This window comes from Nyctereutes procyonoides, unplaced genomic scaffold, assembly GCF_905146905.1.
Source record: "Nyctereutes procyonoides isolate TBG_1078 unplaced genomic scaffold, NYPRO_anot_genome, whole genome shotgun sequence".
Taxonomy (NCBI): domain Eukaryota; kingdom Metazoa; phylum Chordata; class Mammalia; order Carnivora; family Canidae; genus Nyctereutes; species Nyctereutes procyonoides.
This window is the reverse complement of record NW_026575133.1, coordinates 50,361,265-50,388,167: the sequence shown is the minus strand read 5'-3', so window position 1 is coordinate 50,388,167 and position 26,903 is coordinate 50,361,265. Positions and strand designations below refer to the sequence as shown.

The 26,903-nt window shown below is 37.9% G+C and overlaps 1 protein-coding gene across 4 annotated transcripts in view; it reads right to left on the bottom strand.

Moving 5' to 3' along the window:
- Positions 1–238: 238 nt before the first annotated feature.
- The window catches only part of PPP3CC (protein phosphatase 3 catalytic subunit gamma), a 109,565-nt gene continuing 82,900 nt past the window's right edge, over positions 239–26,903 (bottom strand). The window contains exons 11-16 of one of the 4 annotated variants that reach the window (XM_055346397.1): positions 15,618–15,644; positions 14,636–14,717; positions 13,946–14,043; positions 7,535–7,564; positions 6,183–6,392; positions 239–5,970 (exon numbers count right to left, since the gene is read on the bottom strand). In XM_055346397.1, coding sequence (XP_055202372.1) covers positions 5,951–5,970; positions 6,183–6,392; positions 7,535–7,564; positions 13,946–14,043; positions 14,636–14,717; positions 15,618–15,644 — 467 coding nt within the window. In that variant the 3' untranslated portion in view covers positions 239–5,950. The remainder of the gene's footprint in view (positions 5,971–6,182; positions 6,393–7,534; positions 7,565–13,945; positions 14,044–14,635; positions 14,718–15,617; positions 15,645–26,903) is intronic. The other 3 variants (XM_055346399.1, XM_055346398.1, XM_055346400.1) reach the window with 3 other exon arrangements.

Here is a 26,903-nt window from a genome sequence, read left to right as displayed (position 1 = left end):
TGGGGCAAGGCAGTAGATTCTGAGTGGGAGAGGCAACACTGCAGTCACCAGAGCCTATTTAAAACTCAAGAAAGGGCTGAAGAGGTAAGGGAAAGAAGAGGTCTTTTTTTTATTGTGAGATTCCTTTATCAGAGACCAGACATCAAACACCAGACTTTCCTTTGATTTATGGAATTATTAAACGGGTAAGAGCCAAATATAAGTGCCTCTACCAGGAAATAAAGACACAGGAAGCCAATAAGGTTATCATTTAATTTTAACAGTGTTTTTTTTTTAAGATGACTTCCAATTTACAATAAGAAAGTTTTAACAAATTAATTTCTTGATCACAAAAAAGACTTGTTAATTTCTGCCAATAAATAACATTTCCACCATTTTCTTTCACATAACCAAAAGCAAGATAAAGCAAATAATCTCTCAGCATAGGCAAATGATCCATCATTCAGAAAGGCCTTTTAAAAAATGACATTACCAGCTAATTTATGTCTGACCACCTCATTTAGGAAGCAAAACTGGGATGCTTTCTTGGAAAATGCCTGCTAACATTTCCATTGGGAAAAATACTATTGGTCACAGTGCGCTAAGAAAGGAAAAGTAAGGCATTCATGATGACATCTTCAAAAAGGTTCTCTGACACAAAAAACCTATCTTTATTGCCGCAAATAAAAATCTATGGTAGGCTTCCTCCCTATTACATGCACTTTCAGTTTAACATGCAAAAAACCCCCCACAAAATGTTATTTGGAAACAGCGATGTCAAGGAAGTGAACGGGATTGGGGCAAGAACTTACAGGAAGGCAGTGTGCATGGCCCTACTTTAGAGTTGCTCAGAGGGATGGTCCACATTCATTGTCCTTGCTTCTTGATCTTAAGCCACCTTGACTTGTCATGAGGGTGTAGAAGAGGGGAAGATGCATAACCCTGTCCCAGACAAAGGTGTTATTTAGCAAGTCTTGCCAAGGTTGCTGGGGCGTGAGGCCAAGGCCTCCCGGGAGGGAATATCCTCGCCAGTATCATCTTTACCTTTGTGACTGCATAGATGAAGGCAGCTAAGCCTGGCCCCATTCACTTTGGCTGGCTAGACATAGGCAGGGCAGGTGATGAGTCTCAGAGTAACACAGGTTCCCTCTTTCACACTCTGGCAACGGCACAAAGCTCTACTGTTAACACAGTTCTCTGCACAACTCAAGAGTAACAGCCCTGTTTTTCGACTACACAACTTTCTTCCTCTATACACATCTGCTCTTTCTTCTGACTTTCCTATGAGTGTTTGATCACACTACTGCTGAAGAGGAATTGTAGCAACATAGTGCTTTGGAGCTACCCTCCAGGTCATTCAGACCCTTCTCTGGCTCTTGATGAGGTCTCCCAGGCTCCTCTACTCCCTCTTATAGAGGGTTTGGGAAAGATGTGGACCAGGTGCCAGACAAGATGGTATCCATCACTATAACCACAAATGATTTAGGAAATTGGAACCTCATTCCCAAACTGGGGCTTTGGGTTTACCTTCCCTCTGAAATTGTTTCTGCCTAGGTATAAAAAGCTGAATAATGTCTGAAAAACACTTAGGTTCCACTGTTACTATAACAACTACAATAAATATTGGGGATTCTAGAATGCTGTCTTAACAAGTCTTTATGGGTTCAGAAATAATTTTCAATATAAAAACTGGAGAAAAAACCTGATAATTAATATGAAGAAAAAGTTTATAAATTAGTCAATCTGGGGCAAGCTCTTCCTAAACCATTTTAACTTAGTTAATTCTCAAGAGCTTGAATTTTATATTTATAGATAAAATAGTCAAAAATTCTGGCAATCAGCTACACTATATACATAAAACAGGAGGGTGGAGGGAAGCGATTTTAGCCTTATTCCTTCTGAGAGGCTGGAAAGACTCTTTAGTAATGACCATGTAAGCCCAGCTATATATCACGTAAGCATGGTTTATATTATTTTTCTTATGAAGAGCAGCTGCCTCAAACTTTGTATTTTAAAATTACTGAGAAGAGGATATATGGGACAATGACAAAGCCGAAAGGCCCCAAAGTTATCCGATTTTAAGAAATCCCACCCTTGCTCCTTAATGACATTGAATAATAATATTATGTTGGCAAAACAAATAAAAGGATTTTTCTTTTCCTATTTTGAACAGTGTCAGGAAGTCATACCTAAGTTATTAGGATAAGTTATTAGGATGTCTGTCTGCTATTGACAAGAACTTGCTTCACTGAATTGCAACTGTTTGTGTAGAAACAGAAAAGACAATGTAAATATAGATAGAAGTATAGGAGAAATACTGATATTCCCGGAGAATCTGATTCTTCTACCCCTGCACAAGGAGCCAGATCAAGCCCATCGGAGGGCGATTCATAATTTTCACTTTGCAGGTCAGTATCCAGTCACAAAAGGCCAGTGAAACAGCAATGTCTGTCCCTATTAACCGAGTGTTTGCCTTGAGGTTTTAAAAGAAAACTGAAGCTGCTTTTGTTTTAGCATGCCATTAAACACACACACACACACACACACACACACACACACACACACCCTTGGCTTATTGGGTTGTTTTAGCTCTAAATATTCAGAACACAGAGATTTAAAAAGGACGTATATTTTAAGCTTGTGTTAGATGAGTTTTTACATTTTTATTAAAAAAAAAAGTCATCTGATCAGTTTGAAATTTCCTATGATGCAGATGTAAAAAAAAAGAAAAACTGGTCCTTTGGAAGTATTAGTTTTTAAATGATATTTCAGTAAAATATACAAAAACTTACTATATTTCAGTAAAATAGACATGTCCTCCAACATGTCTAGGGAACGGATGTAAGAAGTGGGTTTTTTTCCTCCTAGATGAGAGGAATTGAAGAAAATAAGGTCTCTATGTATCTTAAAGTAGAGAACAAGAGAAAAATATTTTTAGTATCTTTAAAACATGGGGGTAAGATTTAATAAAATAGAAGAGGCTTTGAAAATGGAGATACAGCAGAGCTCTGACAGCAGTTAAAGTGTTTGAAATGATGGCCTAAGGGAAACCCAGAACAGGTAACCAGCCATCTTGGGAGCTACTGTTTAGATTAAAATATTTGAAAACATATTAAATACCCTCCAATGTAAGGGATGCCTGAGTGGCTCAGTGGCTGAGCATCTGCCTTTGGCTCAGGTTGTGATCCTGGAGTCCCAGGATCGAGTCCTACATCAGGCTCCCTGCATGGAGCCTGCTTCTCCTTCTGCCTGTCTCTGCTTCTCTCTGTGTGTCTCTCATGAATAGATAAATAAAATCTTTGAAAACAAACAAACCCTCCAATGAAGCCTAAAGTGAAGAAAAAGTACTGTTATCAGTCTTTATTACTATCACTTTATCACAGTCTGTTACCACTATCTATAGATATCACTATCCATAGATGTAATCTATAGATATCTAGATAGTGATAGACCTATCATAATCTATCTGGTAGGTAGATAGATCCTCAAGGCTCAGGCCTTCTAAACCCATCTTGAGTCATAGGTGCAAATACAGATGAAAGTATAGATTGTTGGTCTTACTTTCAGAAGCTACCTGTATCACACAGACACACATTTATACGCAATTTTCTAAACTGTTGAAACACACACCCCAACTTTCTACAGAACATAAGAAATATCTTTGCCTTTAGAACTCAACAGAATTTGAATTTTCAAACCTAACTTCCTTGTCACTTTATTATAAACTCACTCTGATTTTCTTGAATCCTCACTTCCTATCTTTCTGGCTGATCCCTTAACAGCTAACAGGGTACCTATAAAATACATCCTTTTTTTTTTTTCCTCCTTGGAGTATAGTTGACACATGTTACATTTCAGATATACAAGTTAAGTAATATGACAAGATAATACATTATGCTATGTTTACCCCAAGTGTAGCTACCATCTTGGCCTGTTACATTGTTATTATGGTATCATTGACTGTACTCCTTATCCTGTGCCTTTGTTCCCATGACTTATGTACTTCATAACTGGAGGACTGTATCTCCCTCTTGCCTTCACCCATTCTGCCCGTCCCTCACTCCCCTCCCTCCTGCTGGCAACCCTCAGTTTGTTCTCTGTATTTATAGGTCTTTTGCCATGCCTCTGTCAAGAAGACTTGCTTTACTGTATAAGTTGTTTTTGAGAAGATATGAAGACATTCCTAAATAACTATCCTTTTTACTAGAACAGTATTTTTTTGCTTATAGAGATTTTCAATAACTATTTCAGTGTACTTGCCTGCTGATTGAAGCCCTTAAGAGTGGTTTCTACCTGCAGGTTATGTATGTATAACAGCCTCAGATAGGAGAAAAGGAGAAAGGGATGGGGACTCCCATCCATCAAATCTGTCATGTGGACTGACCTTCATATTAGGTGAGATTTCCAAAACAGTGGTCCTTTCTATAGTGGGACTGGGGGAGGGAGGAGCATGAGGCTATTCAGGTGATGAATTCCCTCTTTGAGTATAAATAAATGATGATCAGTAAAAGATAACTACTCATGGCTTTATCTCCCTCCTTTCACAGGTTTTACTCATAAGCCAGTAAGAGGTCTTCTATCTCCTTCCTCCATCTCCTTCCTATCTTTTTATTATTGAAAGAGCAATACATGTCACCAGATTCCAAGCCCTAAAATGCTTTGATCTCTGTCATAAATTGGGAACTGATAGCAAAAGGTATAGGAAAACAGAGATAGATGGGCTAAATCCTCATTATTTTAGTGAAATGGTGTGGATTTTTTGTTTTTTGTTTTTTTTTTTTGTTTTTTGAGAAAGGTTTCTGGTGTCCTTAAAGCTTACAACATTAAGTATTACCGTCTGAGATACTTGCTTCAATGCTGGACTCCTACATCCCAAATGATACTAAGAATTTTGTTAATAATCACTTTGGTGTAGTATTGCCCAGACATGCACATTCACTGCAAAGCTGACCAGTGAGAATTATGACATGGCACTTGTGACCAGACTAAACCAAAAATGGGAGCCCAAGGATCACCAAAATTTCTTTGCCTCACTGGTTGTTACTTGAAAAAGTAAGAGAAGGCTATTCAAACACTGTGTCTGAATACTTTTTGTATTCCAAAATATGCTAATGGAGACTGACATACAGTTCAACCTAATGAGTGTTTAAAGATGGAGAAACATCCCAGTAATTGATACAGAAAATAGGAAATCCTCATCATCCAATGCCCTTTAGAAAGACTTCAAATTCATAAGGGGATCAAGAGGATCATTTTACTCTAGTCAGTTTTGAAATGCTGACATAGAAAAATAGAAGGACAATGGGGAGAACAGATACAACAGCTGATGCAATTGCACAGAAAGACATAAATACCTCTTACTGTCAAAAGTTCTATAGAGGGCATTTATAAAGTATTTAGATACGTAGCTTCCTTTGCAGTTGGGTAAATCACCTGGGCTTCAAAAATCAAAGCAAAAGGATTTGGGAACAGTTAAGAAAACTCCCAAGTTCTAAGGGAAGTTTAAACCAATTATGCCATGGTTGGAAGAAGAAATTTTGAGTAATTCTAAGAAAATCCCTCATTGCTTTTTATTTTGTTTTACTAGAACATATTAAAAGAACTGAAAGTCCAAAAGAAAGTAGGTTATATGGAAAACATTCTCCTTGGCCTTCAAATCACTGGATTTGGGTTATTCACTTAGAAGTTCTACTCTAATCAAGTTTTCCATAAGAAGAGAAGTTTTAGCCACTGAAATCTGAACAATCTTTTCAATGGCACCCCGTAGAAAGGGAAAAGAAAAACACCTTCTTGTGTTTGAAAAAGTCTTATTAGTCTGAAATGAAAGATATCACCTTCCAAAAGAACAAGAGAAAAGGCTGGCTAGTTCAAGTCAGAAACCCAGGGTGGAGGTTTCCAAGGCCCTTTTATTAGGGGAAGCACAAAACTTTGTAGTTGTAGTTCCTTTGTAGCACAAAACTTCACATATGTATCAGACAATCAGATCAGTTCCTAAAAATTAGGGGAAAAAAAGGAAAAACAAAACATGTATTTTTTATATATATTAAACATAAATTAAAAACAATTTATAAAATGGTCACCTTTCTTACAGCATAAATGCAGAGTGAACTATGAATGCACCTCCAAGTTTAAGTTGTTAAAGTTGTTTTGTTTTGTTTTCCAATAATAAATAAATAAAATTCATTCTTAGGTTTTGGATCCACCTGTGCCACAGCAGGGCTCTGTGTCATTATTGGCTCTTCTCCCCCTGTCGCTCCTATGCGCAGCATTGGGTTGTGCAGCAGCCACCAATTTCACTGGCCCATCAGGGTACTGGCTGTCTTTTCGGGGTGGCATCCGTTCATTAATTCGGTCCAGGCCTCGGGCTTCTTCAAAACTCCGGATCCTGTGCTGAAGCGAAAACCCTCTGATGGCTACAGAAAAACAGGAAAGGGAGGAGCTTGCTTAGACAACAAAGCAACAAGCTTAAAGTTTTTTTAGCATACAGCAACCTCGTAGAGAAAACCAAAGAAGGGTTGGAGCACATGTCTGGTGAAAGTAATATGCAAGACTTGATTTGAATCAGCCTCATCTGAAGCTACTGCTTCCTTAAGGCCGATAAGGCCATCGAAACTGAGAAAGTTAATTTTCACAGAAGCTCAATAAAATTAATCATGGTCTAAGTATACCTGACAAATGGCTAAGTTCATTCTTAACCTCAATACATTTGAGAAAGAGTTTCTTATGGGCCTGAAACATGCTTAATGTAAGAGAAGAAACAACACTAGAATAATAGAACAAGTTCAACAGAGTAGTTGACTTTAGCACAAACACCATATTGACCAAAAAAAAAGTAATAAAAGAGCTCATCTTTTTGTTTAGAAGGACAGCTTTTTCTCTTGTACAACCAGGGGCTGAATATAAGTTAAAAGGCATCAAAAAAAGAGCTTCTGGATATCTTCCTTCTAGTTGAACTTTTGTATCACCAAGGAAAGGCATTCCTATTTTGAACCCACCTTACTTAACAAAACAATGAAATTAATAACACAAGTTTATCAATCCCAATGATTTCCATTATTGGATTCATAGATGATCTGTTACTTGAAATTTGTTTTCATAGAAACAGATTATTTAGCCTAACTGCCTTAGGGCAACCTCAGAAATGAATCCAACTAAATCCTTGTCCAATTGTGCCTCTGCTCTGGATATCCCTCAGAATCATTAGATAAAGAGGCTGACCTGTTTGAGTCTCTAGTGATCACACAGAAGTCACTTCTCTCTGGAAGGGCTACAGGATTAAACTACCTGATTCCTCATGACCAGTTGCTTAAGCTTCAGCCATTGCATTAAAACTGATAGAGCCCAGAGAGGCCTTTAGCTGTGGAGAGGGTAATTTAAATTAACATAAATACAGGACACAAAAGAAACACTTTGTGAGCATGCCTAGAAATATTTATTCCTTTTCTCACTGTTACATTTCTGGTGATGCAATAATAGAAGATTTCAGATGTTGACAAAGCTCTTAAAACTAGTAGACAGACACATGATCACATCTATCATAGGAATATGGCCATACCTTCCCGGGCCTCTACCGCTTCTACTGTGGCTGTAAGAGGCAGGAGCAGTGGCATGCAAAAATGAAGACAGAAAAAGAGTGAGTAAACCAACAGCATTGCTGCCAGCACAGACATCCCAGGCTCCCACCTCAGCCTATTCCCATCCATAATAAAAGTCAACTAGTTAGAGAAGTGAGGATTACTACAAAAAACTAAATTGGGGAGAAAACGTGAAATGGGGAGAGTTTCTGATACTTTTAACATTTCAGGTGGCATGGGAACTTTTTTAGCTAATAGCATCTATAGCTAAGACAACAGGTCAGTCAAGCTGACTATAAGAAACCAAGAGTTATGTTGCTTTTCTCATTTTTAAATAGCCAGCTGCTAATTTACGTCTTGACATTCACATATCAAAATAAATTGAGTCAAGTAATTTAACATTACAACTGTTCTTTAGTTTCTAATAGCTCAGATGGTATTCAATGAGCTGTTGCTGGGTCCTATTCAATGGTTATTTAAGACTACTTCTTACTGCTCTTAAGCAGTTTATGTAGGGTAGGGTCCAACTGTCCTTTTTAATTACCTAATAAAAAGAGAATGGCCTTTGAATAACAGACTAGCATTTGGAAGGAGAGAAAAATGGGTTATAAGTAAGTGGTTATTTCTTGTCCAGGGGTAGAATACTAAACTGGCAAAGACATAAAACTACTCAATACCGGATACAAATTCATGTACCATTTGGGATTAGAGATCTAGCAGAAGCTGACATTTCCAACCCATACATGGCTTCCATTCACTGTGCAGGAGAGTGGGTCAATTACTAAGAGAGCCTTCTCCTTCAGTGATGGGAAAGGAAGCAATTTAAAAATTAGTGCCAGGAGGTAAACTTCCTTGCATCATCTTTTTAAAACAGTAAAAACCCTAATATATGAAAAGGTTACAGGTTGTAGCAAGAAAGATCCTATTAGAGAAACCCTCTCAGTTCCTGCAGTAACAAATTTTTACAAGAAGTCAGGGAAAAATAATGAGCTTGCTGTTTCTGAGGTTTTATATAACAAGAGAGGAGAAACTGGGAGGACTGACAACCTCCTGTCACAATGTGAAAAATGGAAACTTGGAATCAACTTATCGAGTGCTTGAATTTGTCTACCATATGTGGGCCTGTGGTAAAGCAATGTTACACCCTTCCTAATCTGGAATAGAACAAATAAACTTTTACAAGAAAATGATAGTGCCTTCAAGCAGTACATCACTGCTGCTGCTACAAAGTGGAAGAACAAAGCACAGCCTGAAATTGTATACAGGTTGTTGGTCTAATTAGAGTTTAAAAGCTATGTGGTAAAATGTGTACTAGTATTACACTGTTTTGAGTCCTTCTAGAATTACTTTTTGCACGGAGTTTTAAGATACTAGCCTGCATTAAGGGGCATTATAGGAAACAGTCACAAAAAAACCTGAGAAACTGGTTTGTTTATATTTAATTTATATATATTTATTTATTATATTTCTTTACTGAAATATAATTCACATACCATAAAATTCACTTGTTTAAAGTGTACAGTTCAATGATTTAATATATTTAGAGTTGTATAACCATCACCACAATCTATGGTTAAAACATTTTCATCACCCCAAATATCCCTTCCCCTTAATCCTTGAGCCAACCAATAATCAACTTTCTGTCTCTGCACATTTGCCTGCTCTGGACATTTCACATAAATGCAATTGCACAGAGGGTGATTTTGGTGACTGGCTTCTTTCACTTAGCGTAATGATGGGAAAATGACAATGTTTTTAAGGTTTAGTCATGTTGAAGCATGAACCAGTAATTCCTTCCTTTTTATGACTGAACAGTATGCTGTTGTGTGAATAGCCACCTCATTAGGTGATGGACATCTGGGCCATTTCCACCTACTGGCTCTAATGAAAAATGCTGCTGTGAACAAGTCTTTGTGTGGATACATTTTCATTTTGGGGGGTATACAACTACAAGTGGAACGGTTGGTCATAAGGTCAACTGATGTTTACTGATCTAAGGGACTGCCAGATTGGTTTCCAAAATACTTCACCATTTCACATTTCTACCAGCAGGGTACCAGAAGGTCTCAATTTCTCTACATTCTCACCAACACCTGTTACTATCTGTCTTTGTGATCACAGCCATCCTGGGTGTGGTATGTAGTGGTATCTCATTGTTTGGATGTGTTTCCTTAATATCTAATGATGTTGAGCAACTTTTCCCATGCTTGTTGGCCAGTTGCATGTCTTTGGAAAAATGTCTATTCAACTTTTTTTACTCATTTTTTAATTGGGTTGTCTTTTTATTATTCAATTATAAGAGTTCTTTTCTGTTTTCTAGATATCAGTCCCTTATCAAATGTATGATTTGTAAATATTTCCACCCATTCTATGGGTTGTCTTTTCACTTTCTTTTTTAAAAGACTTTTTTATTCGTGAGAGACACAGAGAGAGGCAGAGACATCAGCAGAGGGAAAAGCAGGCTCCCTGCAGGGAGTCCAATGCAGAACTCGATCCCAGGGCCCTGGGATCACACCATGAGCCAAAGGCAGATGCTCAATCACTAAGCCAACCAGGCATCCTGTCTTTTCACTTTCTTGATGATGGTTTCATTTGTAGCACAAATGTTAATTTTGATGTAGTCCAATTTATTATCTACTTGTTTCTTATTTTATGGTCTTTGTGAATCTCATTCAGTTCTTGGCACTCCTCTTTATTTCGGTACTAGGAAGCTTGGGAGTAAAATCTGTGACTCTCTATTGGCTTTTTGTTTGTTTGTTTTCCTTTGTGCTCCAATTCCAAGCATATTTATTTTACTTCACTGTGTTATATATACACTGTAACTTACTCAAATCCCTCTTGGAACAAGCTAAGACATAAATGAATGAATCCCATAAGGCCATATGGGATATTGTTGGTTGAAAGCTCTCCAAGTAGAGTTACCAGAACAATAAAAGGTCTTTTTTAGCTAATGCTCCAGTTTGCCAGTGAACCTGTAAAACTGAGTGATGGGAAAACGACAAAATAAATTCAGTTTCTGTCAATGAGACATAAGAAGCTCTAAAAAGCTGGCTCCAACTTTAGTTTTGTTCTTATGCATTCCTGAAGACATCTATCAATTTCAAAAGTATCAATAAAAATGCTATTTTTATTAAAACACTCATATTCCAATTAGGAATGAAGAGAAACTATATACTTGGGACTGAGAACAAAAGGCAGACCAAAGATCATAAACAAATCTCCAAATAGCACATTCATACAATTCTCTTCATTCTTCATCCCAGATTTGGTCTTTCAAGGTACAGATTAAAACAACAACTTTGTGGATCAGCAAGTTTCTAAAACTTTTCAAGTAAGGCTATAGACATTCCCTTTTTCCTTATCCATGGTGTTTCCTACTAATTCCAACCTGCCTCGTCAGAAGTACTCTCAGAGTAGCTCCCATGACTAACTACCAAACAAAGTAATGGAAGTATTTTGTTTATAAGAAACTGCACATTTGTTTAAGAGAAAAAATTTCAACCTGAAGTAGTTTACTGATCCTTTCTATGAAACTAAAGAAATTAAGAAAATAGTTATGTACTTCCAAGGAGAAAATGTTCATTCCTCCTTCCAAATAGTTGAACTCTAATATTCCAGTATTTAATTTGAAAGAGAAGGAGCAATTCAATCCTATAAAAGGAAAGGGGAAAAAGGGGCTTGTTCCTATTAATATCAGTGGATTTTCCACAAAAAGCAAAGGATTCCTATAAGTTATGGTATGACAACGAAAAAAAAAAAAGAGAAACAATGTAATAAAATAAGGGGCCAATAAAAGCAGTGAAAGTCTAGTTTAAGTTGCGAATGCTTCAACTTCAGTTTTTGTGCCTAGAATTAGTTGCCTTGCTTGACCACATCTGTCTATTCTGACAAACATTGATCTCTTCATTGCAGGGTTCCATAAAGCCCTCTCCTTACAAGTCAGCATCCATAAGCTTTTTAGTACTGACACTGACTGGATAGGTAGGTGACTGTGGCACTGGAATAGGATATGGCTGGCAGGCAGAGGCAAACTCCCTCTCTGAGAAATTCTAACACCCAAAAATAAGACATTAAGTGGGGTGTCTACGTGGCTCAGTCAGTTGAGTGTCTGACTCTTGATTTCCACTTGGGTCATGCTCTCAGTTAGGCATGAGATCGAGCCCCACATGGGCTCCACGCTCATCAGGGAGTCTGCTTGAGATTCTCTCTCTCCCTTTCCCTCTACCTGTCCCCTGGCTCAAGTGCTCTCTCTCTCTTTAAAATAAATAAATCTTAAAAAATACATGAGAGGGGATCCCTGGGTGGTGCAGCGATTTAGCACGTGCCTTTGGCCCAGGGCGCGATCCTGGAGACCCGGGATTGAATCCCACGTCGGGCTCCTGGTACATGGAGCCTGCTTCTCCCTCTGCCTATGTCTCTGCCTCTCTCTCTCTCTCTCTCTGTGTGTGACTATCATAAATAAATAAAAACTAAAAAAAATACATGAGACATATCATGTGCACCAATATCTATACGTTTTTGTGTATGAATACACTTATGTAACTACTACCCAGATAGTGAAATATACAGCATCGCCACTACTCCAGGAGTCCCCTCTGCTTCTTCTGAGTCAATATTCTCCCAACAGAGTGTCATTCTGCTTCTATACCATTTGGCTAGTTTGCTTATTCTTTTTTCTTTTTCTTTTCCTTTTTTTTTTTAAGATTTTATTTATTTATTTATTTATTTATTTATTTATTTATTTATTCATTCATTCATTCATTCATTTATTCATTCATGACACACACACACACACACACACACACACACACACAGAGTCAGAGACACAGGGAGAGGGAGAAGCAGGCTCCATGCAGGGAGCTCAACATGGGACTCAATCCCAGGTCTCCAGGATCAGGCCCTGGGCTGAAGGCGGTGCTAAACTGCTGAGCCACCCGGGGTGCCCCCTTTCTTTTTTTGTTTAAAGATTTTATTTATTTGAGACAGAGCAAGAGAGAGTACGAGCAAAAGGAGGGTCAGAGGCACAGGCAGAGGCAGAGGCAGAAGCAGGCTCCCCACTGAGCAGGGAGCCCAATATGTGGCTCAATCACAGGACCCTGGGATCATGACATGAGCTGAAGGCAGATGCTTAACCAATTGAGCCACCCAGGTGCCCCTAGTTTGTCTATTCTTGAACATCCTATAAATTACACAGTCTGTGCCCTTTTGTGCCTAGCTTTTTTAGTTTACCATAACATTTGTGAGATTCAACCATGTTTTTGCATGTATCTATAATTTTTTCATTGATGTGTAATATTCCATTGTATAAACAGAACACATTTATCTATACTGCTATTGATGAACATTTAGGTTTTTTCCCCCTGTTTGGGGCTATTATGAATAAAGCTATGGTGAACATTCTTATGCCATTCCTTTGGTGGACATATGCACTTATTTCTCCTTGATATACGAGGTCTGGGATTGCTGGGTTTTAGGGTACTATAATGTTTTGCTTTATTGCCCAACAGTTTTCCAAAGTGGTTGAACCAATTTACATGCCCAGCAGCAATGTATATAGTTCTATTCTCCACAAATTCACCAACACTTGGTATTGTTAGAATTTTTTTTTTTTTAAGATTTTATTTATTTACTCATGAGACACACAGAGAGAGAGGCAGAGACACAGGTAGAGGGAGAAACAGGCTCCATGCAGGGAGCCCGACATGGGACTCGATCCTGGGTCTCCAGGATCACACCCTGGACCGAAGGCAGTGCTAAACCGCTGGGCTACCAGGGCTGCCCTAGAATTTTTAATTTTAGCCATTTTGCTGAATATAATGGTATCTCACTGTGGTTTTAATGTCTATTTCCCAGATGAGTAACTATATTAAGCATCTTTTCATATGCTCTCTGGCCATTTTGATACCCTCTTTTGTGAAGCATAAAGTGTAGTTGTATTCTTCTTCTAGAGTTTATAGTTCTTTATAGATTCTGAATTTAAGCCCTTTGTCAGACAGACATATTGCAAAAAATCTTCCTTCGGTTAATGGCTTGCCTTTTCCCTTTCTTAATCATATATTTTTGTGAATAGAAATTCTCAGTTTTAATGAAATTTAATTGATTTTTTTTCTTTTAAGGTTACTACTTTTTGTGCCCTAAGGACTCTTTATCTACTTCAATACTCTCCATATTTTTTTCTGGGAGTTTTATTGTTTTATATTTTATGTTTAAGTTATAATTCATTTTGAGTTAATTTTTGTATATAGAGAGAAGAGTTAAGATTCACTTTCCCCTCACATGGATATCCAATTGCTCTAATATCATTTATTGAAAGAAGCCCTAATTTTAAATTTTCTGTTGACTGCTGGGTATGGGAGCACATCTTCCATGAAAGGAGTATTTCTCATACTCACCTGTCTCAATAGTCTGCTTTCCTCCTGAGAGGACACCTAGAGGGAGTGTCCCTGTAGGAGTCAGGCCCTTAAGAGTCAGCACACTCTCACTCTCTTCTCTGCAAAGGAAGGTGAAAGCCCTACATTAATGCCAGGATGTCTACCACTCAGCAGTTCAAAGATACTAGAAGGGAAGTTAAGATGCACAGAGATGGAGGACAGGTTCTCCTTCTTCCTACCCCTTCCCTGACCCAAAGAAAAAGATGCTTTCTGTAAATATTCCAATTTTAAACAACCAGCAGGTTCAATAGCCAGGAACTATTTAAATGTTTCCCATATATCATCCCATTTAATCCTCCTAATAACTGTGTAAAGTAGGTCTTGTTATTATCACACTTTTATAGACAAGGAAACTGAGGCTCAAAATCAGAGCTAAGAAGAGGTCGAGCCAGGATGTGAACACAAGCAATCTGGCTCCAAGAATCCACAGTAAGTCACTGCATTCACTACATCTAAGCTTGTGCCCAATGAATGTTTGCCAAAGCATTTCTAGTCACTTTAACATATCGGTTAGATTCAGTGTCCACTCAGCTCTGAAGACCTATCCAATCATACCAAACTCCAATTCTAAAAAAAACTGTCCTGAAATCAACTTCTAATTGTCTCTCAAAATGCCTTGATCCCACACTGTAATGACAGATTTATCCTTACCGCAGAATTGAAAAGACCCGTGCCATCTTCCCAATAGCTCTGATTTTATTCTTGATGATCTCCTTTCGAACTGTAGTGCCTCCTTCAATACAAAGAATCAGTGAGTTAAAAGAATGTATTAACAGGTTAGATGATAAAAATGCAGGATGAAGTCTCTTTCTAAGTTAAAGAAATGGTTGTTTTAGAAAAGGAAATCAGGGCCTAAGTTTGTTTAGACAAACAAAAATCCCAGAAAGTTCTAAGGAGCAAGAGAAAAAAACAACCTAAGCGGGAAAACAAGATGAAAAAATTGAGGGGTCACAACAAAGACAGACTGGATGGACCTACGAGAGGTAGGGACTTCTTTGTGGCCTCTGAAATGCAGAGCACAGCAAAGAATGAAACATACACATGTCAACAAAGACAGCTGCTACAGCAAAGATCTCTTCTGAGAATGCTGTGGGCCACCTCAGGATGCAGGGTTTGGCCTGCCAAAGGGCAAGTGATGATTCACGCAGTTGTCTTCTGCAGGCAAACATACAGCTAGCTCTCCTCAGTTTAGTGAGGGCTGCTTTCATTCTATAATCCTCACTTACTCACACACCAGTGAGTTACTTCCTACCATAGACAACTGTGCAATATCAGTTATGATGGGGGTGGGGGAGGCTTCTCTAAAAAAGCTACCACAACATTGTATGGCCTTTTCTCATCTAAGATTCAGGGAACAGCTCACACATGAAGCCAAGGTCCAGGCATGCACCAGGTGACCACACTCAAAAGTCAGAAAGAGAAACATGGCCTCCCCTTCCTTGCCCCTTCAGCTCTCAATATTCTGCAGAGTTATACAGCAGGCACAAAGAAAGCATTTACACTAAAACAGAAAGGGAGGATGGAGAGCCTCTCTGAAATCATTCAACTACAACTAAAAAGGTCTAATAAAATTAATAGGCTGTGGTGAGACAGACAGCGGGTATTAAGCTCTTAGCACATTTTAGCCGGATACCTTTCCGATAGCTGGAAATGTAGTGATCTTCAGGGAGAAGAGACAGCAAGAAACAAGGAGATGAAGATAGAAATATGGCAAGAGAAATTTAAGTTGACATGGAAGAGAGAAAAAAAACCAAAATGAAATGCAATGAGAGAAGCAGGCTACTATCTTTATCGGCTCAGAAGAGACATCCTTGGTAGCATGACAGTATTAAATTACAGAATTCTTGTTAGCATTTTCCATTTCTTAAAAGTCTATAGTTTTACATTAATTCACATTTGTTGTCATCCAACATACCCTGTCCCCCCATAAGTCACGCAAATAAAATTAGACAAAGAAAAATATACTGTTTGGGAAACAAATGACACTGAAAACAGGGAACCAAAACAAAGGGCAAAATGAAGAGCCTACAAATCTCTTAAGAGAGGTATATTTTTTGTTTAATTTTTGTTACTATCTTCCTACATCTTTTTGGAGATATTATAGTCTTTCCCTTTTTCAGTTTTGTATTCTCTTCAGAATCTCACTTTCATTCACATTGCTTTTTGCTGTTTGTGTTGTTGATTCTCTTCAAGACTTTCCTGATGTAATCCCAGGAGTCTGCTGTGGCTGAGAATGGGGACCTACAAGGCTCTCCAAGTTGCCGAGTGGACAGCTTTATCAGAAGTGATCAGAGTGGGACTTTGTGAGGGAGTTCTCTGTATCAGTATTGAGGATATACATGGCCACTTAATTCACATGTCTCGGGCACGGCACTGACATCCTCAGTTGTACCCCTAATCCAGAAATTCTTTGGTTTACACTTTTTTTTTAGAGATTAACCTCCAGACCTGGAGGTGAGGCAGTTACCCAGTAACAACCAGGACTTAATTGCCTTTTTCTTTTAAGATTTTATTTATTCATGAGAGATACACACAGGCAGAGAGAGAAGCAGACTCCCTGTGGGGAGCCTGATGTAGGACTTGATCCCAGGACCCCGGGGTCATGACCTGAGCCAAAGGCATAAGCTCAACGACTGAGCCACTCAGACGCCCTGTAATTGCCTTTCAAATAGCTTCCATCTAGTCTCATTTCAACTCAGTGACCATCTCCCTCCTCCCCACAACCCACAGTCCCCAAATCTAGAAATTGCTACTACCAATTCCTTTGCCTTTTGAGAATTCTATGCTGGAACTCAGCATTCCCCATTACTTCAGCTTTCTTGAATCAGCCAAGTGAGGAACATTCATTCATTTGTTTTCCAGCTTCTAAAAAGTCCTGCAAAAATCTCATGTTTTTATAGGTTTGTAACTTTTAAAACTTTTTTATTGTCAAGTAGGAGAAACATAAAGAAAAGTACAAAATACAGATATATAATCTCTCTCTTCCCAAAGAAAATCGTTCTCTTGACCCGTATTGAAATCACTTTCTTGCTGTTCTTTATAGTTTTACCATGTAAGTGTGTGTGGATCCACAAACACCATGGTTTTCATTGTTTTTGAACTTTATGTAATTGGAACAATCAAATATATATTTTTGTGTCTGGCTTCTTTTGCTCAACATTATGTTTTTGTTTTTTCTTTTAAGATTTTATTTATTTATTCATTAGAGAAACACAGAAAAAGAGAGAGAGGCAGAGACACAGGCAGAGGGAGAAGCCAGCTCCATGCAGGGAGCCCGATGTGGGACTCAATCCTGGGTCTCCAAGATCACACCCTGGGCTGAAGGCGGCACTAAACCGCTGAGCCACCCGGGCTGCCCTCAATATTATGTTTTTTATTTAAAGATTTTATTTATTTGAGAGAGAGAGTGAGAGAGAGCATGAGCAGGAGGTGGAAAGAGGGAGAGAGAGGAGACTCCTTGATGAGCAGGGAGCCTGATGTGGGGCTCAATCTCAGGACCCTGGGATCATGACCTGAGCCAAAGGCAGACGCTTAGCCCACTGAGCCACCCAGGTGCCCCTCAACATTATGTTTGTAAGACTGATCTGTGTTTTGCCTGTTGTAGTCCATTGTCATTATCGTATACAATTCCATTATATATACATATGCCACAATTTATCCTTTTAACTGTCAGTGGTCATTTGGTCTGATTCCAATTTTTTGGCTATTTTGAATTTGACTGCTATGATGCATTTCTCCTTGCTGCTATTTCTGTGAGGTATATTCCTAGAATTAGAATGCTCAGTTATTGGATATGTAGGTGTTCAACTTTGGACAACAGTTTGGCATTACCGACACTAGAGTGGACATACTAATTTACACTCAGTGTATGAGCATTCCTGTTGCTACACATCCAGGCCACCATTTGGTGTTATCTGTAATTCACCTTTAATTTTAGCCAATCTAGCAGATGTACAGAATCATCCATTGTGGTTTTAATTTGCATTTTCACAATTACTAATGTGGATGAAAATCTTTTCATATCTTTTCAGGTCATTTTGATATTCTCTTTTGTAAAGTGTTTGTTCAAGTCTCATCTAACTGACCTGCAGTTCTTTACACATTCTGCAACTGAGCTCTTTGTTGATTGTGTTACAGATATGCTCTACCACCCTGTACCTTGTCTTTTCACATTCTTAATAGGGTCTTTTGATGAATATAAGTTCTTATTTTAATGTAGTCCAACTTATTAATAGTTTCCTGTATGGTAAGTGCTTTTTGTGTCCGCACTAAGAAATTGTCCTTTACCCCAAAGCCATGAAGATATTCTATATTATAAATTCTAGAATAGAAGCTTTACTGTTTTGCCTTTCATATTTGAATGTATTAATCCATCTGGAAATTATTTTGGGGCTTGAAATGTGATATGGGTCAGGTATAATTTTTTCTGATATCCCCAAATCACTTATTAAAAATACAACATTTTCTTACTACTGGTAGTGCCACCTCTGGTGTAAGCCAAGTGTCCACATATGTTGTGATGTTTCAGGGTTCTCTGTTCTGTTTCAGTGCTCATCTGTCCTTGAATTAATAATTATAATTACTCTAGCTTTATAGTAAATCTTGATATGCAGAGAGCCCGACGTGGGACTTGATCCAGGGTCTCCAGGATCATGCCCTGGGCTGCAAGTGGCGCTAAACCTCTGCGCCACCAGGGCTGCCCAATACTGAGGTTTCCAAATATTAATGAACATTTCTTTCCATTTGTTTAGATCTCCTTTAATTTCTCTAATAATGTTTTAGGGATCCCTGGGTGGCTCAGCAGTTTGGCGCCTGCCTTTGGCCCAGGACGTGATCCTGGAGACCTGGGATCGAGTACCACATCGGGCTCCCGGCATGGAGCCTGCTTCTCCCTCTGCCTCTCTCTCTCTCTGTGTCTATCATGAATAAATAAATAAAATCTTAAAAAAAAAAAAAACCTCTTTAAAAAAATAAATAAAAAATAATTTCTCTAATAATGTTTTATAGTTTGTTGTTCAGAGGTATCACACATTACTTGCTAGATTTGTTGTTATGGAGGATATCCTAAATGGCATGCTTTTAAGATTTCATTTTGTTTGTTGCTGGTAATAGAAATATAAATAATTTTTGCTTATCGATTTTGTATCCAGCAGTTCTGCTATATGCATTTGTTGATTTTAACAATCTATAGATTCTTTTAAGTGTTCTCTGCACACAATCACATCATTTATAAATAATGACAATTTTGTTTCTCTCTTTCCAATCTTTATGCCCTATGTTGCTTTTTTACTGCCTTATTGTATTGGGTGCAACTTCTGATAGGATATTGTATAGAAGTATTGATACTGGCATTCTTGTCTGTTCCCAGTCACTAAGGAGAGCTTTCAATATTTTGCCATATGATGTTTGCAACAGGCTTTTATAGATATGTTTGTTAAATTAAGGAATTCCTTTGTAAGCTGAGTTTAACATATCTATTGCAAAAGAATGATGACTCTTAATGCTGTTTCTACATCTACTAAGATATGACTTTTCTCCTTTATAATGCAGTGAATTATACAGTTTTATTTTATTTTTTTTTAATTATACAGTTTTAAATGAAAATTTTTAAGAATAGTTTTAGATGTTAAGCAAAGTTGTGAAGACACTATAGAGTTCCCATACACTCTCCACCCAGTTCCCACTATTATTAAGATCTTACAAAAAAAAAAAAAAAAAGATCTTAGGGATCCCTGGGTGGCGCAGCGGTTTGGCGCCTGCCTTTGGCCCAGGGCGCGATCCTGGAGACCCGGGATCGAATCCCACATCGGGCTCCCGGTGCATGAAGCCTGCTTCTCCCTCTGCCTATGTCTCTGCCTCTCTCTCTCTCTCTCTCTCTCTCTGTGACTATCATAAATAAATAAAAAAAAAATAAAAAAAAAAAGATCTTACATTACTATATACTGACTGAATTTTGAATGCCAAATCTTCCAACATTTCTGGAATAAATCAACGTGGTTGGGAGGCATAATTCTTTTATGTATATTGTTAATTTGAATCTCTTGATGTTTTGTTTAGGATTATTTACTTAGGATTATTATATAGATATAATAATGTCCTTTCACATTTTAGTATCATAGTTATACAACAGCCTCACTAAATGAGCTGGGGAGCATTTCTTTTTTGTTCTCAGGAGGAATTTGTATAAGGTTGGTGTTGTTTCTTTCTTAAATGTTTGGTACATTTGTTGGTAAAGTTATCTTCACCTGGCATTTTCTTCCTAGAAAGATTTTAAGTTACAGATCCTATTTCTTAGTAGGCATATAATTATTAAGATTTTCTGGAGATCCCTGGGTGGCTCAGCAGTTTAGCGCCTGCTTTTGGCCTAGGGCGCGATCCTAGAGTCCCGGGATCGAGTCCCACATCGGGCTCCCGGCATGGAGCCTGCTTCTCCCTCCTCCTGTGTCTCTGCCTCTCTCTCTCTGTGTCTATCATGAATAAATGAATAAATAAATCTTAAAAAAAAAAGATTTTCTATATTGTGTCAATTTGAATAAGCTACATTTTTCAGGAATCTGTCCATTTTACCTAAGTTTTAAAATTCATTGGTATAAATTTACTTTATTTTCTTAAAGTCTATAGGGTCTGATGTCTACATTTTTCTGTACTACCATTGGTAATTTTTGTCTTATCTTGTTTATTTGGTAAATCTTACCAAGGATCCATCAATTTTATTACCCTTTTAAACAAGCACATTTTGGTATTACTACCTCTGTATTTCTTTCCTATTTTGTAACTAATATTCTTAACATTTTATTTTATTCCATCTATTTCCTTTAGGTTTAAAGTACTATCTATCCTTTTGTCAACCTTTTGAGATGGATGCTGATTTTCTGCCTCTCTTCTTTTCCAGTATATGTATTTAAAACTATAAATTTAAACACAGCTTTAGATACATCCCCCAATTGTTGTTGTTTTTTTCCCCCAAGTTTAAATCAATTTGTATTTAAGCACTGATTTTATTTTTATTTTATTTTATGTTTAAAGCTTTTATTTAGGGCAGCCTGGGTGGCTCAGCAGTTTAGCATCGCCTTCAGTCCAGGGCATGATCCTGGAGACCCAGGATTGAGTCCCACGTTGGGCTCCCTGCATGGAAGCCTGCTTCTCCCTCTGCCTGTGTCTCTGGCACTCAAGATTTTATTTATTTATTCATGAGAGACACAGAGAGAGGCAGAGAGAGGCAGACTCAGGACATGAAGCCAAATACTTGATTAAAATTTTTGAAGAACTCTTTGTGGATGGCATCTCTTTTACTTAATTCGGACCATCCTGTTACTTTAAGGTCAAGTATAACTAAATTCCTCTCAGAAGACAGCAGAAGCTGTCAACCAGTGAGTATCTGCTGACATGGCCACAAGGTTCAGGCTCTAGCCCCAAGCCCAGTCCTGCCTGGTGTGCTGTCTGTCCTCAAACTTTAATATGCACTACTTTTCATTTTCATTCAGCTCAAAATATTTTCAAATTTTCAATGTGATTTCTTATTTGACTCATTGGTTATCAAGTACGTATATGCACGTGTGTGTGTATGTGCATACATACTTTTTTTTTTTTTTTAAGTAACCTCCAGGGACGCCTGGGTGGCTCAGCTATTGAGCGTTTGCCTTCAGCTCAGGTGTGATCCCAGGATCAGGGATTGAGTCCCACATCAGCCTGCTTCTCCTTCTGCCTGTGTCTCTGCCTCTCTCTCTGTCTCTCATGAATAAATAAAATAAAATCTATAGATAAATAAAGTAAGTAAGTATGTAAGTAGGTAAGTAAGCTCCAGCCCCAATGTAGGGTTTGAACTCATGACCCTGAGATTAAGAATCACCAACTGTTCCACCAACTGAGCCAGCCAGCCAGCAGAGTAGGTATCAAGTGTTTGTATGTATATATGTGTATATAATATATATACTTTAAAGATTCACTTATTTTAGAGAGAGGTAAGGAGAGTGTGTGAGTGGGGGGAGGGGCAGAGGGAAGAGAATCTCAAGCAGACTCCCCGACTAAAGCTCAACTGGAGCTTGATCTCATGACCCATGAAATTATGACTTGAGCCAAAATCACAAATGGGATGCTTAATCAACTAAGCCACCCAGGCACCCCACATATATTTTTAAATCTCCTAAAATATAGGAGTGTTCTAGATTACCTTTTTATTATTGATTTGTATATTAACTATATATGGTCAAAGAACATATAGTAATTATGATTTTAAATATTAAATATTTTGACATCTGAAACTTGCTTTTAGCTCAGTACATGGTCAATTTTTATAAATGTTATGTGCATTTAAAAAGGTGTATTCTGGGCAGCCCCGGTGGCCCGGGATCGAGTCCCGCGTTGGGCTCCCTGTGTGGAGCCTGCTTCTCTCTCTGCCGGTGTGTCTGCCCCTCTCTCTGTGTGTCTCTCATGAATAAATAAATAAAAAGTCTTTAAAAAAATAAAATAAAATAAAAAAATAAAAAGGTGTATTTCAGCACCTCTTGAAAGCAGTGTTCTTTATATGTCCATTATGTCAAATTCATTCATTACATTGTAATCCTCTACAATGTTTCTAATTTTGTCTGCTTGTTCCATCAATTACTGAGAGATATTTGTTCATTTCTTCCACCATTGCTGTGAATATTTTTTTTCATAATACTATTTTTTGTTTTATATATTATGAAGCCATATTATTAAGCCATATTATTGCATACACACTTAAAATTATTACATCTTTTTTAAAATTTTTAAATTTTTTATCTTTTTTAAATTTATTTATTTATTGAGAGAGAGCGAGAAAGAGAGGCAGAGACACAGGCAGAGGCAGAAGCAGGCTCCATGCAGGGAGCCCGACACGGGACTCGATCCTGGTCCTCCAGGATCATGCCCCGGGCTGCAGGCAGTGCTAAACTGCTGCGCCACCGGGGCTGCCGTAACATCTTTTTTTTTTTTTTTTTTAATTTAATTTAATTTTTAAAAGATTTTAGTGTGGGTCTCTTGGTAATTCTCTAAGTAAATATTTTAAGGAAGGGATATCTGAAAAATGCTTATTTTCTCTTCACTCTTAAAAGGCATTTCTGCTAGGTCTCCAGATTACCAATTATCATCCTTCAGTGCTTTGAATATTTTATTCCATTTTTCTTGCTCCTACTGTCAGTTAAATTGGTCTCTTTTGAAAGTAATCTCTTTTTTTTTTCCTGGTTGCTTTAAGATTTTTTTCTTTGTGGGATGCCTGGCTGGCTCACAGTTGAGTTGCCTTTGGCTCAGGGTGTGAATCTGGGTCTGGGGATCGAGTCCTACATCGGGTTCCCTGCAAAGAGCCTGCTTCTCTCCCTATCTATGTTTCTGCCTCTCTTGGTGTCTCTCAAGAATAAATAAAATCTTTTTTTTTTTAATTTTTTTTTTTTTTTTATCCATGATAGTCAGAGAGAGAGAGAGAGAGAGAGAGAGAGAGGCAGAGACACAGGCAGAGGGAGAAGCAGGCTCCATGCACCGGGAGCCCAACGTGGGACTCGATCCCAGGTCTCCAGGATCGCACCCTGGGCCAAAGGCAGGCGCTAAACCGCTGCGCCACCCAGGGATCCCTAAATAAATAAAATCTTAAAAAAAAAAAAAAAGGTTTTTTTCTTTGTCATCTGAAGCATTTTTACTATGTTGTGCTTAGGTGTTACTTCTTTTTTGTATTTATTCTACTTTGGTTTACAGAGCTTCTTCAATCTGTGGCTTAATGTCTTGTCAATTTTAGAAAATTCTTAACCATTATCTCTTCAAATAGTGATTCTACCCCATTCTGTCTCTTCTGGGACTCCAAACACAAAGATGATAAGCCTATTACTGTATCTTCTGCCTCTTGGGCCTTTTTTCATATTTTATTTTTCTATTGATTTCATTCTAGATTTCTTTTCCAAACTAATGTCTAGTTCATTTATTCTTTATTTAGCTTTACTGAATCTGTTAATTCATCTTTCACACGACCCAGCAATTGCACTGTTAGGGATTTACCCCAAAGATTCAGATGCAGTGAAACGCCGGGACACCTGCACCCCGAGGTTTCTAGCAGCCATGTCCACAATAGCCAAACTGTGGAAGGAGCCTCGGTGCCCATCGAAAGATGAATGGATAAAGAAGATGTGGTTTATGTATACAATGGAATATTATTCAGCCATTAGAAACAACAAATACCCACCATTTGCTTCAATGTGGATGGAACTGGAGGGTATTATGCTGAGTGAAGTAAGTCAATCGGAGGACAAACAGTGTACGTTCTCATTCATTTGGGCAATATGAATAATAGTGAAAGGGAATATAAGGGAAGGGAGAAGAAATGTGTGGGAAATATCAGAAAGGGAGACAGAACATAAAGACTTCTAACTCTGGGAAATGAACTAGGGGTGGTGGAGGGGGAGGAGGGCAGGGGGTGGGGGTGAATGGGTGACGGGCACTGAGGGGGACACTTGACGGGATGAGCACTGGGTGTTATTCTGTATGTTGGTAAATTGAACAGCAATAAAAATTAATTTATAAATTTAAAAAAAAAGAAAAAAAATTCATCTTTCACAAGATGAGCCACCCAGGTGCCTCAGCATAGTTAAAGTTCAGTCTGATAAAGCCAATGTCTGGAGAACCTGGCATCTGTTTTTTTTTTTTTTTTTTCTGTTTCTGTTGGTTCTCATTTATGTTATATTTCCTCATAAGCCTTGTTATTTTTGGTTGTGAGTCACATATTATATTTGAAAGACTATTTGTAGTAATTTAAAGTTCTACATGATGTTATCTTAGTATAGAGAGGTTTACTTTTGCCAGGCATCTGGGCTACTTTATTTAAATTTCATGGATTAGGGCAGCCTGGGTGGCTCAGCGGTTTAGCAGCGCCTTCAGCCCAGGGCGTGATCCTGGAGATCAGGGATTGAGTCCCACATCAGGCTTCCTGCGTGGAGCCTGCTTCTCCCTCTGCTTGTGTCTCTGCCTCTCTCTCTCTGTCTTGAATGAACGAATGAATGAGTGAATGAATGAATGAATAAATTTCATGGATTAAAATGATTTGAGGGTAAACTGTAGTCCCTTTCAGGGCTGTTCTGCTTCCAGTTCACCTTGACTCTTAAATAGATGCAACGTTCTGGAGTCCCAAGCCAAACAGCAGAAACTTATCAGCATTCACATCATCCTTAGCGAGCCATGAAGCCCTAACTTTTTTTTTAACCTAGACTCCGTACCTAGCCTAACACTGGGCTTGAACTCACAACCCCAAGACCAAGAGCCGATCTGAGATCAAGAGTTGGATGCCAAAAAAAAAAAAAAAAAGAGTTGGATGCCCAACCAACTAAGCCACCCAGATAATCCAAGCCCTAATTTCTTAGCTTCTATCAAGAGGGCTGCTTAACCTCTTAGCCCCTTCTTTTGAAATTCATGAATAACTCCAGGAGAGAAATAGTTCCAAATTTTGGTTTTACCTCTCTGATTTATGCCTTTTTCCGGGTCTCTTGGTAATTATTTTACTTCATTAGCTTTCTGAATGCCTTTAAAGCAAATTTGAAAATACTGTGTCTAGCTTTTACAGTTATCTTAAGTCAGGATTGATTTAAATGATCTATTATAGCATAACTAAAGTAGAAATCTTTAGTTTATATCACTAAAATTGTATGTGGTTTTAGTGTAGCTTCAGAAAGGAATGGAATTAGAAGTATGTTCAATTCACCATCATAACCTAAAAGGTTATTCTTCATTTCCTTTCATAAAAAATTAAAAACCACATATCAGCTTATGGCTACACACCCTGTAAAAAAATGGGAGAGGATTCTATACATTTACTTTTGCACTTAACAGAATATCTAATAAATTTTCCATATTAGCACCAAAAGCTCTACTCCATTCTCTTCTTAATAGTTGCCCTTCATATCACTCAATCTAACTCAAGAAATGTTTACTTACCATGCTCATTACACTACAGTAGGCTTTAGGGCTCTCTTGGTGAGCAAAAACCAACTGTGCCCTAGCCCTTAGGGGGTTTATAGTTGAGTGGGAGTAAAATATATTAATCTTATAGTAATATAAATAAATGCAAAATTACCATTCTAGTAAATGGTAAGGAGAGGGACATGGTGATATGACACAGCATGACAGGGGTATTAGATCTAGTCAGGGAGGTCAGAAAGATCTTCCATGAAAATGTTATAATAAGCTAAACAAGAGCTAACTAGAAAAGAAGGAGGAAAAGGAGGCTTGCATAAGGAAAATAATGTTATGTATTGAATCTATCATATGGGTATGTCATACTTGACTTACCCACCTCTCCACTGAGGGACATTTAGATTATTTTGAATCTGTTGCTATTATGACAATATTTTAATATATATTAAAATATATATTAAATTTTTGGCATAATTTTGTAAGCATATCTTTATGGTAATTAAGAATCCTTTCTTAGTGCATACAATTAGCATTCACAATAATTTCTATATGCACAAAGATTTGAATACAAATTCTATTACATCTATTTCTTACATATTTTATCTTTCCCTAACTTAAATGCTTTTTTTGTTTTAATCTCCTCTTGTCTATACTATTTCCTCAAGAACTGGTTCCTTATAGTGATCTCCTATCTCATATATAAGGATACTCACAAGCTATGCTCCATCTGCTCTTCACCCTCATGTGGAATCTAAAACATAAGGATGTTTAGGACTCCTCTCTATCTGCCCAAAGTAAGCTAGGCTTTTTCCACTACATAGATGGTTTATCCTAACAGGTGAGTAAGTCACTTCAGCACAGAGCTTGGAAAATGAGACAGCCAGAGGTTTGAACTTAGGAGCCACCACCTTTCCAGAATCTTCTACATTCTCAGATAAATTAGGACCTATCTTTAAAATCAAACATCCCACAACATACTAGACAAAAAATACATGGCTACATATCTAAC